At 37.6% G+C, this 15004-nt stretch overlaps 1 protein-coding gene across 3 annotated transcripts in view; it reads right to left on the bottom strand.

Annotated features, from left to right (window-relative positions):
* wwtr1 (WW domain containing transcription regulator 1) overlaps positions 1-15004 on the bottom strand; it is a 53941-nt gene that overhangs the window by 11145 nt on the left and 27792 nt on the right. For 2 of the 3 annotated variants that reach the window (XM_055217621.2, XM_055217620.2), the window contains exons 2-3: positions 8808-8947; positions 1889-1990 (exon numbers count right to left, since the gene is read on the bottom strand). In XM_055217621.2, the coding sequence (XP_055073596.2) occupies positions 1889-1990; positions 8808-8947 (242 nt within the window). The remainder of the gene's footprint in view (positions 1-1888; positions 1991-8807; positions 8948-15004) is intronic. The other variant, XM_055217622.2, reaches the window with a different exon arrangement.

Raw genomic sequence — 15004 nt, 5'->3', positions numbered from 1 at the left:
TGCACATGAAACACAGAATCTGAGTCTTGCAATTCAGAATCGATTTCAGACAAGTCTTTTCAGTCCTTCCAGAAAAACGCAGATTTTTTTTGTGATTGTTGCGGGTGAAAATCCTTGATTTTGCAGCACGTTTTCTTAAAAAATGCGATGGAATATGCGGGATATTTATGAAATTTATGTGATGGAATTGCGGGAATTTGCGAAAATTGCGGAACTTGCAAAAGCTGCAATGATGTTCACGTCACATAATCACGTCACTTCATAGTGTTCCCATGGCAACAGAGGACACGGCTGCGCTTTTGGGAAGTAAATGCAAAATTTTTCAACTTTCTGCTAATATATATGTGACTTTTTGCTACGAAAATGTGGAGATTATGAAATCATGCAAGCCCTGCATATTTTGTGCGCGGAAATATGTAATTAATGCGGCGACAGTGCGTCGTATTTGGAAAAAATGCAGCCCCGCATAAATATGCGGACTTTGGCTGATTATGCAATATATCGCGCGATCGCACAATCGCGTTTTTCTGGAGGGACTGTCTTTTTAATGGGAAACACGATGCATCGTCACAGCTCTATTAATTAGATATTTTAACAACTATTTGACGAATCCTTCAGTAGTAAGCGAGATTCGTATGATACTGGTAGGTGTATCATTCCAGACACTTATGCCACCTGCTGGTATGGAAAGTTATCTCATCTCATGCAGGCGCAGAACGAACGTCATACGAAGTTGTCCGAATTCGTTTGATTTTTCAGGGCAACTTTAGACCCAGACGCAGGGAACCAGTCTGCACTACTTTGTTGGCGTGGGATTAGCATACGGTATATTAGCATAAACCAATAAATCTGCATTCATGTTGGGTGCACCTCGAAAAGTATGCAAATTGAGATTTATGGTGCTTTTCCATTGCATAGTACCACATGGTTTGGATTGGGTCAGCTTACTTTCGGGGGCTTTTCCACTGGTACCCGATACTTTTTAGTACCACCTCGGTTGGGGTTCCTTGTGACCGGAGCTGATACAAAAACGTGACGCGAAAACACTGTAGATCACTGATTGGTTTGAGAGAATCGTCACTACCAGCGTCATCACTATAATGTAAAAGATTAGCTTTAGCTTCATGCTAGCTTGCACTGTCTCGAGTAAATCTGTTGTCATCTGTGCTTTGCAACAAGTTCCCAAACTCCATTTTAGCGATGAAAAACATCCACAAGCTGAGAATCAGGAACACCATAAAACATTTGTGGTGGTCAATTTGAATTGTGTGGCAGACTGAGAAATAAATGAATGTATGAATGTACAACGACGCTCTAAATTGTATGATGTCACAGCAGTAGGCAGCGCAAATATAACGACACGCCTATAATCCCTCCCACTGTGAAGTGTTACTAAACTCGATGGAAAAGCTAACCAAGCCAAAGTGAGGTGAGCTGGCCCGGCCTGACCCGGACCAGGCCGTGGGGTGCTATGCAATTGAAAAGCGCCATTAGCTTCAGCCCTCATCCGACCCTTTAGCAATATTAATATTGATGAACCTTTTAAAGCTAGTATAAATACTAATTTAGTATACTATAAAAAAGGTAGTGTGAGAAAAGCTAGAGCAGCATGTCACATGCTTTACTCGACCACCAATCACTATAAAGCACAGATTTGACAAACAATCAAATACAATGTTTTGATGTTAGTCATTGACACAAACACTTTATGATTAGAACTGATTGATTGATTTTAATGATTTCTGTAAATGATTTCAGATGAGAAACACATGCTGAATTTCTTCTGTTGTGCTGTTCTGAGATCAGAGGAGTGAATTGTGTATGGGGTCAGGGATTAGGCAAGCACTACTAAGGCTGACTGGACTCAGGTCTAGAAGGCTTTACTCACCCATACGTGGGTCCAGCCATGAGGTACTTTGGGTTTTGTGGTCAATGAAGTACGTTTCTCCCTGAGGAGTGACGGCCTGCTCCCAACCCTCGGGTAACTGTCCTGTTCAGTACAACAGTATAACAGCTAAAGATCAGACAGCCGTCATCTTAAGTGATGACCAGAAGAGAAGTGCACACGCTTTTAACAATAGCTGGATGGCAAAAATAGTTCTTCACATGAAATCTAAATTCACCTTAAAATGACTTTTTGTTTTTATTTGATTAATGATTCATTAGTAACTGATTGGGGTGTAACGGTACACGTATCCCTATTGAACCGTTTCGGTACAGTGCACGTGTACTAAATGCACTCTTTAATAGTAGGCTTGTCTTATGTTTGGAACATACTTTAAATACAAGTTCCCACACAAACATATTAAGTAGCGGACCACCAGTTTGTTTGGCAAAGCCGCTAAAGGCGAATGTGTTTTTTCCATTGCTGACCGTTATATGTCTTGCGCACAAGCTCAGAGTTTTAAGACGCGTGTCAAGTTAAAATAATTTTTAACTTTTGAAGGCAGTGCAGAGCATCAATGTCAGGTCCAGAACAGTGGACCAATCAGGATACCTTGGAGGTGGGCCAAGCATTGCAAGCTATTGTTAACAGAAGTTGTTTTATTCCATTTAGTTTTTATTTTTATTAGGGATGCACCGATATGGAAATTTTGGCCGATACCGATAACTCTTTATATTTGGGGGCCGATAACCGATATATATAGGCCGATAAATATTCATATTATTTTCGCAATGAAAAACTCCCAGACCGCGGACATCTTGTCTTTGCGCTAGACTAGCATACTCTTCTTAAGCCCGCAACACGTGTCATCTTCGTGCTATGTCACAGAAAGCACCAATCAAAACTCCACATGGCCAGCAATGAGCAAGTGAAGTGGTTCAACCAACCAAAATAATCCATCATTTATCGGCATTCATTTATCGGCCTAATTTTGCTATCAGACCGATAACCGATAATATTAAAAATAAGCAGTTATTGGCCGATAACAATATGTCGGCCGATATATCGTGCATCCCTAATTTTTATTTATTTTATTTATACCAGGTAGGCGTTTTATTTACAAATTTGTTTCAAATATATAAACAGTTTTTATTCTATGAAAACTTTTGATGTTTGCTAATATTGATGTTTACAAATGTTAAAGCAACACTAAAGAGTTTTTTTAACCTTAAAATAACGTTTCCAAAAAAGTTTCACTTTCACATTGGCTTTGCAGCCCTCTATCGGCCAAAACCGCACTAAAGAAGTTTCCAACCGTCGGGTCGTGGTCCTGTAGTTCGAGTGAAAACTACAAAAACTTGCTTTAAGGCAGACCTACAATCCAATCAGAGCCAGCTTTGCTGCAGTAGGCTAAATTATTTACGACAGTGGTAATGGACAATTCCGCTTCCAACCTGTAGGGGGAGCAAAGAGCAAAAACTGTTTAGTGTTGCTTTAGTAGTAATTTTATGTTTTGCTTTTCGTCCCCTCTAAAGGGGGTCGCACACCGGACGAAAAGCGCAGCGCCGCGTCTAGGACAACTCGGAGGTATCGTACACTGGAAGTGCACATTAAAATGCGCGAGCTAAGTCAGATAGCCCCTACTTCAAGATGCATAATATATGTTAGTAACCAATTTTAAGTGCTAGCGATTTAGGACAAATATGTTATTTAATGTTAAACTATGTGATTGGCGCTCTGTGATTTGAGCAGTGTCCAGAGTCACAGCAGACAGCCGCCAACAGGCGCCGCCGATGTGCGTACACGCAACGCTGCGCTTTTTGTCCTGTGTGCGACCCCCTTAATTGTATTAAAATGGAACTTAACATTCATTTAAAAACTGAGGTATGCACCCAAGCATACATTTTTGTACCGTTACACCCCTAGTACCTGTTCTCAATTATTCCATTATGACTTTATGTATTGCTTACATGATCCACAAATATTGATGATATGGATGTGCTGTCATGAAGAATGATACTTTATTTACAAATACCGTTTTAGCTCTTATAGCATTCGTTTATGTTGAACTGTGTCCTATTTATAAATTTCACACATTGTTGTGATTATTTAAATTAAAACTTTTGCACGGTTTACTTGGCAGTAAACATTAATACACATAATACATTTTAAAATTAATTATTTAATGAATTTATCTTTCAAAAATTCTTCATACGAAATAAACACAACAAAGTGTCTGAAAATAACTAAAAATAAAAACGCAATCAAAATAAACTGACTATACCAGAACAGGCCTTAAATAATAGCCATTCCTACTAAGGTCATACTAGTACTGGACCACATGTCTGTAGTGGCTGCAAAAAAATCAATTCCTTACAGATCTCTAAGAATAGTATCCTTCACTTCCTTAAATTTGGAATTGCTGTTTTGGAAATGTATGTTTTACCTGGCACTTCATACTGCTAAAGTTTTGCAGCATTTCTTTAAATGCTGTTTTTATTCCACAGTACTGAATTGCTTTGCAATGTATCACGTTACACTGTCAGTTAAGGAGCACCATCTGATACGCTCTCATTTATACAGATGCTGCAGCTCCCCCTAGTGTTTCTTAGAGAAATGTGCAATCATTGCGGTGATCTTAAATCATCGTGATGAGGTCAAACAATCGCGATGAGATGATTTAATCATTGTGACAGCCCTAGTTGCAATATTGCGAATTGGGCCTTTAGCGTGATGTCATGCTTTGTGGTAAAAACCTTAAACAGATTTCCTTGTTCCCTGAAAGAGAGAGAAAATATAGAGGGACAGAGTAAAATCTGACCCGGTGAACTTCTGTACTAGAGTCTCAATTACCCATAATCCTCACAACAGATTACTGTGAACACACACACAAGACAGGTGTGTCAAACTGAATAAAGAAAAATGTCCTCCGAATGATCCTGAAGACAGAAAAACACCAGACCACAGCAAGAGCCACAAGGTATTGTGGGATTGTAAGGACAAGGTTTGAGTTTCAGATTTCTATTGTGTGTCTCATGGACTTCAACATCAGTATACTGTCAAGGAATCGTCTACCCTTTTGCCATATTAAACTATGTTATTACCTCAACTTAGACGAATGAATACATATCTATCTTTTTTCAATGCGTGCACTATACAGCGCGCCGTGAATGTGTTAGCATTTAGCCTAGACCCATTCATTCCTATGGTACCAAACAGGGAAGCCACCAAACACTTCCGTGTCTTCCCTATTTAAAGACTGTTACATGAGGAGTTATACCAGTAAGTATGGTGCCACAAAATAAAACTTTTTTGGTACCATAGGAATGAATGGGGCTAGGCTAAATGCTAACACATTCCAACACGCTGTCCAGTGCACGCATTGAAAAAAGATAGGTATGTATTAATTCGTCTAGGTTGAGGTAATAACATAGTTTAATATGGCAAAAGGGTAGATAACAGAGGTTTAGTGACTGAACACCTTTATTCAGATAAACACAAGCTCAATGAGATGTTTATGCAACTGTGACATTAGCTTTATGTGAAATAACAACATTATTCACCCCAAACCCATATATAGATGGTTTCAGCAGTAACAACATAAACAAGCGGCTGTCGTGGTCCGCACGTAACTTCCGGTAAACTCCGCTAAAAATAAACAACAACAAAGTTCTTTAAACGTAGTTTATTTATATAACAAGTAGGGCTGTGCTGATTAATCGTGCAAATGCGCGTTTTCTTAATGAATGAATTTTAATGAATTACGGTGAAATGCCGCCACATCCAAAAGCCAGAGGGCGCTCTCGTGCAGAAACGCCATTTGTGCCACAGAAAAAGTAGCATACCAAACACTATTCCAGGAAATGTCTAAAGGAATATTTATATCGCTGTTCTTCAGATTGTTTCAGGTATTTTCATTATAATAAAAATATTTTGAATTATTGTGTTTGGCGAGTGTTGCTTTTTTAAATGCACGTTATAAACGACTCAAACTCATAGTGATTTTAGATTGATAAGGACTTCCTACTGATCACAGAGCCATAGAACACGCACAAGCTGTGCATGAAACACAGAATCGGAGCTTTGCGATTCAGTATCGATTTCAAGCAGGTCTTTTTAATGGGGAACGCGATGTATCGGCACAGCCCTAATAACAAGCAAAAAAACAACACATAGATTACCTAGGAAACCAAAACATTTGTTCAAGAGATCAGTTTGGTAACTAGTCAGACCATTAAAAAAACGAAACCGGAAGTAAAGTTCGGATCCAGACGTGTATCGCGTCAGCGCACGTGTGTCCGATGAAACCGTCTATATGTAATGTGAACAAATACAGATTAAAAATTATGTGTTTTGGGGTTAAATTATTAATTTGTGAATTATTTGTGAATGATGGTGGATTTACGAGCTATTTTATTTTATTTTGCCGCTGTTTGTAAATACATGAAAATGACATACAGTAGGTTCACAATGCAAAAATCTAAAAATATAATTTCCGTCTTTATGTCTTGGCCTGGGATTTATGTGAAATGCGACTTTTCTTGAACATTTTCACAAGATTGAGCTGAATGCTCATAGTCTTAAACCTAAATGAAATGATATAGGCCTAGTTTATTTTACACATGTTAAACTCTAGTGTATTTGTTATAATTCGATATGCTCAGCATCTACTGTACAGCAAATGATTTTCATCTGACTGGAATCTGTATCTCCACTGCCAACACCACAACACAGACACACCTTTTTTCCATTTCATCACAAATCAGGATTTAAGAAGAAAAAAATGCAAAGAAAGAAAGAAAGTACATCTGGAAGTATTTTTCAGGGCCTGTGTCACAACACAAAAACAAGCTACAGAGTGCTTTTAAAGCAAGAGACTTAAAGAGACACTCCACTTTTTTTGAAAATATGCTCATTTTTCAGCTCCCCTAGAGTTAAACATTTGATTTTTACCGTTTTGGAATCCATTCAGCTGATCTCCGGGTCTGGCGGTAACACTTTTAGCATAGCTTAGCACAATCCATTGAATCTGATTAGACAATTAGCATCGCGCTCAAAAAATTTCGATATTTTAAAGCGCGATGCTAATGGTCTAATCAGATTCAATGGATTGTGCTAAGCTATGCTAAAAGTGGTAGCGCCAGACCCAGAGATCAGCAGAATAGATTTAAAAACGGTAACAAATCAAATGTTTAACTCTAGGGGAGCTGGAAAATTAGCATATTTTCAAAAAAGTGGAGTGTCCCTTTAAGCCTGAAGTTCCTTTTATATGCGCATGCGAGTGTACACCCACAATCGGATGTGTCACTGGTTTTGAATGGGGTAGATCGCAACGGTCAGAATGAGGCTTCTGTCCCGCCACCCAGTTAAAAGAGCCTATTGGCAATCGAAAAAGAACAGAATCCTCTGGGAGATGGACTGTGCACAGAATCGACAGGCGTTGCAAATATGGCAGTACAGTACTACGACTTCCTTAACTCTTTCGCCGCCAGCGTTTTTCATAGATTTTCACAAAAGTTTAATGCCTTCCAGAAAATGTTCTTCTTTAAATATAAATGAAAGAACAGATCCTCTGCTTTCAAACAAAAAAAAACTTTTCATCCTACCTTCAGTAGTTCTTTTGTAATCAGCTTTTGAATATGGGTAGGTTCTGCAAAAACACCACATTTTGAGCAAAAAGCTGAGATAATTCCATTTTTGTGATGGACTTTTCATAAAGATCCCATTCAGAGCGATCTTTAAAACAGACACGGACATGCAGCTGCTTGCCATAGGGCAATACTTCCGGGTTTAAAAAGTGGCGGAAGCCACCTGGTGGATAATGGCGGTATTGCGGAAAGCCAGAAATAATCGTCATTGGCAGGGAAGCGGTTTCTCTTGATTGACGAGATATCTCGTCAATGGCGGCGAAAGAGTTAAAAAGACTTCGGTTACTCGCACTGTGCGCTTATTTCCAACACAATCTACTAAGACCAGCGCAAATTAGTTCTGGGGCACAAGTAAGCAGAGCTGATGGGGTGTAAAAAGAACCAGAGGATGGGTTACAAGAAGTTTACTCCTCTTTAAATTTCCTCCAGCAAACCAAAAATAACATTGCTTGATAAACAATATTTTTAAATAGTATGTTCATCTGGTATTCCAAATAAACAGTTGCATGTTAAAAAAATCCACTGCCTTGTACTACGCACTCTCTGATGCCTTTCCTATCTGCAACAATTGCAGCTATCTCATGCGCTAAATGATTTAAGACATGCTTTTTTCGGCGTTAAATAATGGCGCAAATACCAGTAATATCACACGCGCAAACATTAGTAAATCGAGTTGTGTGAATCTATTAAATACTCCCCTCCCGTCGGAGCCGATGGTGTAGTGGACGTACTTCCGCGACCCGTGTTTGAATCCTGGCTCGAGGGGCCCATACCCCTCTTTCCACCCTGTACTTTCCTGTCGTCTCTTAATAACTGTCTATCAAATAAGGCAAAATGCCCCCCCTACAAAAAAAACCTTAAAAAACACTCCCCTCCCATAAATTTTGTGTCTAGGAGGACACTCCTAGAAATGCGTATGCAATAAGATCAGTCGCAAAAATAACTAGACCACACCTTTTTAGTGCTAATTTTCAATTGCACGTCTATAGTAAATCCCGATTATTTAACGTCAAAATGATGGTGAAACCTCTGGCCCTAAATCTGCAGTATAGCACTGAAAGCAAAGTCCAGTCCAGTCGATCAGTAAAATAATCCTATTCAATGTCAAGAATTATGTATAATTAAGTATAAACAGTGTGGTGCTGATATATTCAGAAATATTTCATACTTTATATTTTATCAGTGTTGATGCTTGGGTTACATACAAAAACTTGATGATTATTAAGCTTTATAAGTGTCAATGTCATGTGAAAACAGATGTGGTTCACACTCACCCAAGTTAGGTTGAGACAGAGCCATCGAACGTTGCTGAACATTGCTGTTATTGGAGGTTTGATTGTGCAAACTCATCTGATTGACAGGTGGTGTTCTGCTCTTTCGAGGGTCGTGCCATGTGGTGATCTTCTCAACATGACTGTAGAAGAAACACAACATATGTTACTTTATAAAAAAACACCACACTGAAGGAAACCTCCTCTATAAAGATCTGCTGACATAACATAGGGTGACCATATTTTAGTTTTCAAAAAAAAGAGGACAGTTGGGGCAGACCGACACCCGCCACAGTGGGTGCAGTTTTACAAAATAGTAATTTACCAGGAACAATTATAGGCTATTAATTGTATTGTTCTGGTACAAACCCTGAAATTTGGACATATGTGGCTGCCCCGAGAATTTTCGGGTGTTTCTTGTATCACCTCCCACCTCTATAATGTGTGTATAGGTGCACTGGAACAATCCTTCCTAAAATGCATTAAACTTTCATTGACAAAGGCGTGAAACTCACCGAGTGGTCAGGGGTGTTCACTGATATCCTCACACAAAAATTGCCGCAAAAGACGCATTCAAACAGGTTTTATCGTAGTTTTTGTCCAACTCCATTGACTTGTATTAGATGTGCTGTGAGGTACGGTATTACTCCGCGCCGGGAACCCGTTTGTATTCTTGCAATTGGCAAAGGCGGATTATCGGCACCAACTGGGCTGGAGTGTCTATTATTTAAGATCTTATAATCGATCTTCGATTAATAGTCGATAAGAGTTAAATCGATAAAACTTAACGATTGTCGAAAAAGCAAGCACGTGTGTCTGGCGCCTGCGCAAAGCACATACACAGCTGGTCACAATTGAGTGCTGGCTGCTAACGTAACAAACGAGGCTGGCTGCTAACGTAACAAAATTGCATTCGCAGAGGATCTGAGAGGGTCCGATGCCGAAAATCTAAACACAGTTAGGATACTGAAAGCAAAGACCCTCTTCAGGGAAGCCTGCAAGATTAGCATAGCAGCGCTGCTAACACTGCTTTACACAGGGAAGGCGTCCAGAAGCCGTTTTTAATAAACAGATTAAAATGAAAAACTTAAATTCTGGCAAGAAACTGTTAAATGTAAACTGTAACTGACTGACGTTACACTCTGAACTCCCGCAACATATATCATTGATCATCATCATGACTGGCTGAGGCGCTACACGCTAAACACTGTTGCGGGTTTTCTAATGGAAGGTTGAAGTCTTCATAACATAAGCATCTTTGCTGAAAGTACGCTGCAGGTCTAAAGCTGAGGTAACGACGGGAAAAGTGCCCTTTCGTGTGCTTCTTGGATATAATTACAACAAGCGGTGTATCGACGACTCAGAAAGCGAGGTGAACAACTAGAAAAATAACACTTGATGATAATGAAACTTTTATTTTGTCATAGATGCATGCGACTGTGCGGAGTGCCCGTTATGAGGCGGAGTTTATTGTGTCTATTAGTCATTATATTTCGTTACGAGATTAAATTGATGATTTTTATCAAAACACCAACTACATTGACTCATTTTACAATCCCACTAGCATATTATTTAGACAAAATAAAATCTTTTGATTCGCGTGAGGAAGCTGGCGTTTTTATGCACACTTTTATGTCATTGGCTATATGCCACTGCTGTAATGGCTTATTGCACTATTACTGTTAACAATTATTCGATTGATTGATCGTTAATTTAAATGATCATCGAATATGGGAAAATGCATAACTTGACATCCCTAGTTGGATCAACTTAATAAATTACTACAATTGGTTACACATAAAAAATTCAACTTACATTTTTCACAAAGGATTTTTTTTCACTGCAACCCTAAAGAGTTTTTGCTCTTTGCTCCCCCTACAGGTTGGAAGCGGAATTGTCCATTACCACAGTCGTAAATTATTTAACCTACTGCAGCAAAGCTTGCTCTGATTGGATTGTAGGTCTGCCTTAAAGCAAGTTTTTGTAGTTTTCACTCAAACTACAGGACCAGACCGACGGTTGGAAACTTCTTTAGTGCGGTTTTGGCCGATAGAGGGCTGCAAAGCGAATGTGAAAGTGCCGTTCACCCTGGTACGAGTGGATGAACGACTGAAACACTTTTGGAAAGGTTATTTTAAGGTAAAAAAAACTCTTTAGTGTTGCTTTAAAAATACAAGTTTAAAATTGTTTAGGTGTTACCAATTAAAGTATTTAAGTGATTGGATTTAAGTTGATCCAACTTTTTACTTTTTACAGTGTACTGGACTTATGGGACACATTTGTGTTTGAGAAACCACTGCAGTTTGTCAAGACAAAAATCAACAATCAATCTAGATTACTGCTTCAAGTTTGTCTGGCTGCACAATGTGACATAAAACTGTATCGTGACGTGTTTAGTCATGATACAACATTACTGGAAAAACCACTACAGCTCTTTCAGTTGGATTATTTCTCATTACAGGATGATGGGCTGATGATGTTTAGTCACATGTAATTCCCTAAACTTGTGTTATTTAGTCAACTAAAGCTGTAGTTGACCAGACTGATATAGATGACACTGTATCAGATAGACGTGTGTGTGCCTTCTCCTCCACCCATACTGAACTCCTCACTCCTCCAGCAAAACTGCAGAGACGTGAAAATCTGGCTTCTCTACATTTTTTAATGCAAGGTCACAAGCGTCAGTCAGACGGCTACTAAATGACTACAATGCAATCTCAATGATACTAAGGTGATAAACTAGTTTAACACTGTCTGTACACTATCAGGTGGGCATCAGGGTGCTGAGGTTACTCATAATAACCTTGGTTGCCCTCATCTATAGCTTCACATGTGCCTTTAACTCGACTTAAAATAAGCTTACTAAATAATGAGAATTTGGTTTGACATTTCTCATTTCATAAACCTGTTTTATAGCCTACTGATATAAAGATTTCCTGAATATGTCCACCATTTTTATAGCATATCAAGATCATTTAGAGGAAAAAGGTTTAAGTGAAATTTACAGTATATGTCCTTTAATTGTATATATAGACTAAGAAATGGCCAACTGAGTCACAAAACACATCAAATCATCAACGAACAGAATGATTCAGTGAAAGATGAACTACTCTCCCTGCTGATCTCAGGTCAGTTTAACTGATGATCAGATTGCATTCCACCCAGCACAAGCTTACTTGAGTAAGTGTGAATATTTAAAGAAGAAAAAAACGTACAAAAGGTCATGCTAAAAATATTGAATAAATATAAAGGCTATATAAAATATAAAGATAAAAGCAAAATAAAAATGAAGACTGACAGACCGTCATCTTAGATTCATGAAGAGACCTGGGTTTCGGGTTCAGGATGGGGCAGCTGTCCTGCACCTGTGGGTTTAGCCAAAAAATCTATAGGCCTAACTTCCCAAATGTGTACTTGTGACAGCTGCTTACTACAGTATATCTTATATAAGCTAAAGACAACAGTTATCTATCTAAAACCATCCAGGGCCAGGTTTCTCTCTTGACATGTATGAAGAATTCATAGGATTTCATTTTCCACCATGCAAATTTTTTTATTATTTACTATAATCTGACGTACAATGAGCAGAGCAGAATAAAGTCACCAACTAACATCATCAGAGCTTCGACAAATAAAAATCACGTTTTTTGGTTCAGTACTGAAACTTCTGTATTCAACTTTTCATTTGATGTTGTGACTATACTGAACACATCTGAAGATCCTTCAACATCAAGCATGAAAATACCAGGAATGTGTGTCTGTCTGTATCCATAGCAATAAACACACACACACACACACACACACACACACACACTCTCTCTGTATAAAACTAATCGGTTAGCCAACTACCGTTTAAACCGATCCACCTTATTTTTGACGTAAATGTGGGTGGGTGATTCTCACGAAACCATTGAAACACCACGGCACTAATGATTTTAGCTTTAAAATGTGTAATATAGTAACATTAAAAAGCATCAGAATTAACACAATACTGTGTTCTACCTTGCACAATGTGTGATTTCAACATAAGAATTTATAATTGTAAATTTTATCTCATTTTCTGCTGAAATTCTCATTACCGCAATGTGTCCGGCTGTGTTTGAACATGCGTTATGTTGTAATTTAATCAAATTAACACAAAAATATTAAGGAAAAAAATAAATGGATGTTTTGCTAGACTACTTTAGATAACAGAAAAAATATTTACTGAATATTCATGTATAATAATAATTAGGAAAAATGATGTGTCCATGCCTGATGTTCTCATCCTCCGCAACACTTTTTGAGAACAGTTTAAGCACACATACAGAATTTTAATAAAGTTTGATTTTGAGTGACCAAGCACATGAACCAGTTACTTCAAGATGGCTACCAGGTAAGATAATTTTTTTACAGTTAATTTGAAATATTGTCTTGTCAGAATGCTTACACGACATTTTGATTATCATTACCGCAACAGATGCTTATTAAATGTTAATTTAATTAATAGAAGCATAATACTTTGATTTTAAATGCATGTGCAGAATCTCCAAATTATGTTCTTTCAGGTTTGTCATGTCATTTTGAAAATATGTCAGTGTTGATGTTTTCTGACTGTTGCAGTAATGAGATTTTTTAGGACTCATTTTTTATATTATGTTACAAAAAGTGTTAAATGATAAGTAAAAGTTTTTAAATTAATGTTCCCATTTACTCCAGACTTTGTTTTTCAATGTCTGGTGGGAAAAAAAGGAAAATTTAAGCAATTTTTACATTTTCATGCTTGACATTTTTAAAACCAAGTTTTCGTGAGAATCACCCGCGTGCCGCCATCTTTGAGCTCCTTTGTGTAAGACTTCTGGTCGTATTGCAAGTGACACGAGTGTGCCGTTTTGACTGGCTTTTTAATGTTTATTATGAAATCCAGGTAGATCGGGATCATTGGTGCAGTTAGGGGTTGCCGTAATAGCTGGTACAAATGCAGTTAATCTCTACAAAACGTGTTTTAACCATAATACATGCACAAGAGCTGAATGTGTATGTGGCACACGTGCATCCATGATCTGTATTCACAAATACATCCAGTAAAACCTTTAATAGAAACTGCCAGTAAACAATAAATACAATAATTGTTTTAAAACAACTAACAACAGCTAGTTTATTTATTCTGCTACTATACATTATTACAAAAATGTGATTACAGTACAGAATATATACAACATAATCTGCTTAGTTAATGTTTATAATAGTTCTTAATGTGTTTGTGTGTACTTTTATCATGTTTTAAATGAAAAAGCAAATAATGTCATAAGCTCGTTTCGATCTAGTGCGTAAGAAGCGATGTAATAATATAAACGAAAACAATACTGAATACATGTAATAGTTTAATATGTTTTTATGGTTTGTTCAAATAACTTACAATGTGTTGAATGAGAAAGATGCTGCTGACTGTAAGAGTGAGTGAAGCTTGATCTGTTGCCATAAAAACTCAAGTCGATTAAAAATTGCCGTTTAAAAAAAAACTCTCACACCAAAGGGACAGTTGTGACATTTTAAACCATCGCCTGAAAAGGTATAAAACACAAAGTCTTGGTCTATGTATAAAACACTCGACTGACTTTCCCATTGTAAAGATACTGGTATGTCTCTTTGCTTTTATATTTGCGCATTGAAGACCCGACTGAATATATCTTCATATGATGTATCAGGCCACTTCTTAATTTCATCCTCGAAATGGTTCATACATGTTATGTGTAGTAAACATTTACCATAACGTTTAAATCATGTTTTATGTGTGCTCCCACTACACTGTTTTCTACCGGCTGGCTATTGAAACGGAAATACGCAGGGAAAAACGTCACTTCACTTAGTTCCGCGTTTGAAGTTAAGGTGGATATGACATTATAGATAATTTACGGACACTAATATAAGTGTATAATATCAGTGCTGTTTTATTCTTTGATATATATTTTGTATATAAAATGCATCATTAATGTTTTTTTACATTAGCATTACATTACATTAACATAAGCAACACTTTATTAGCCATTTCATAGCATAGTCAAGTGGAGGGCTAGTCATATTAGTTGTGTCTGACGTTATAAAAGCAAAATATATTTATAATCATTCTGATATTATTTTTTCCTATTCTAAATCAGCTTCAAACATATTATATGAATAAAACAATATTTACATTTGTCATTGTCACAGTTTCTACAGTT

The sequence above is a fragment of the Misgurnus anguillicaudatus genome, chromosome 23 (assembly GCF_027580225.2).
Source record: "Misgurnus anguillicaudatus chromosome 23, ASM2758022v2, whole genome shotgun sequence".
Taxonomy (NCBI): domain Eukaryota; kingdom Metazoa; phylum Chordata; class Actinopteri; order Cypriniformes; family Cobitidae; genus Misgurnus; species Misgurnus anguillicaudatus.
This window is presented reverse-complemented; position numbering and strand designations above follow the sequence as displayed.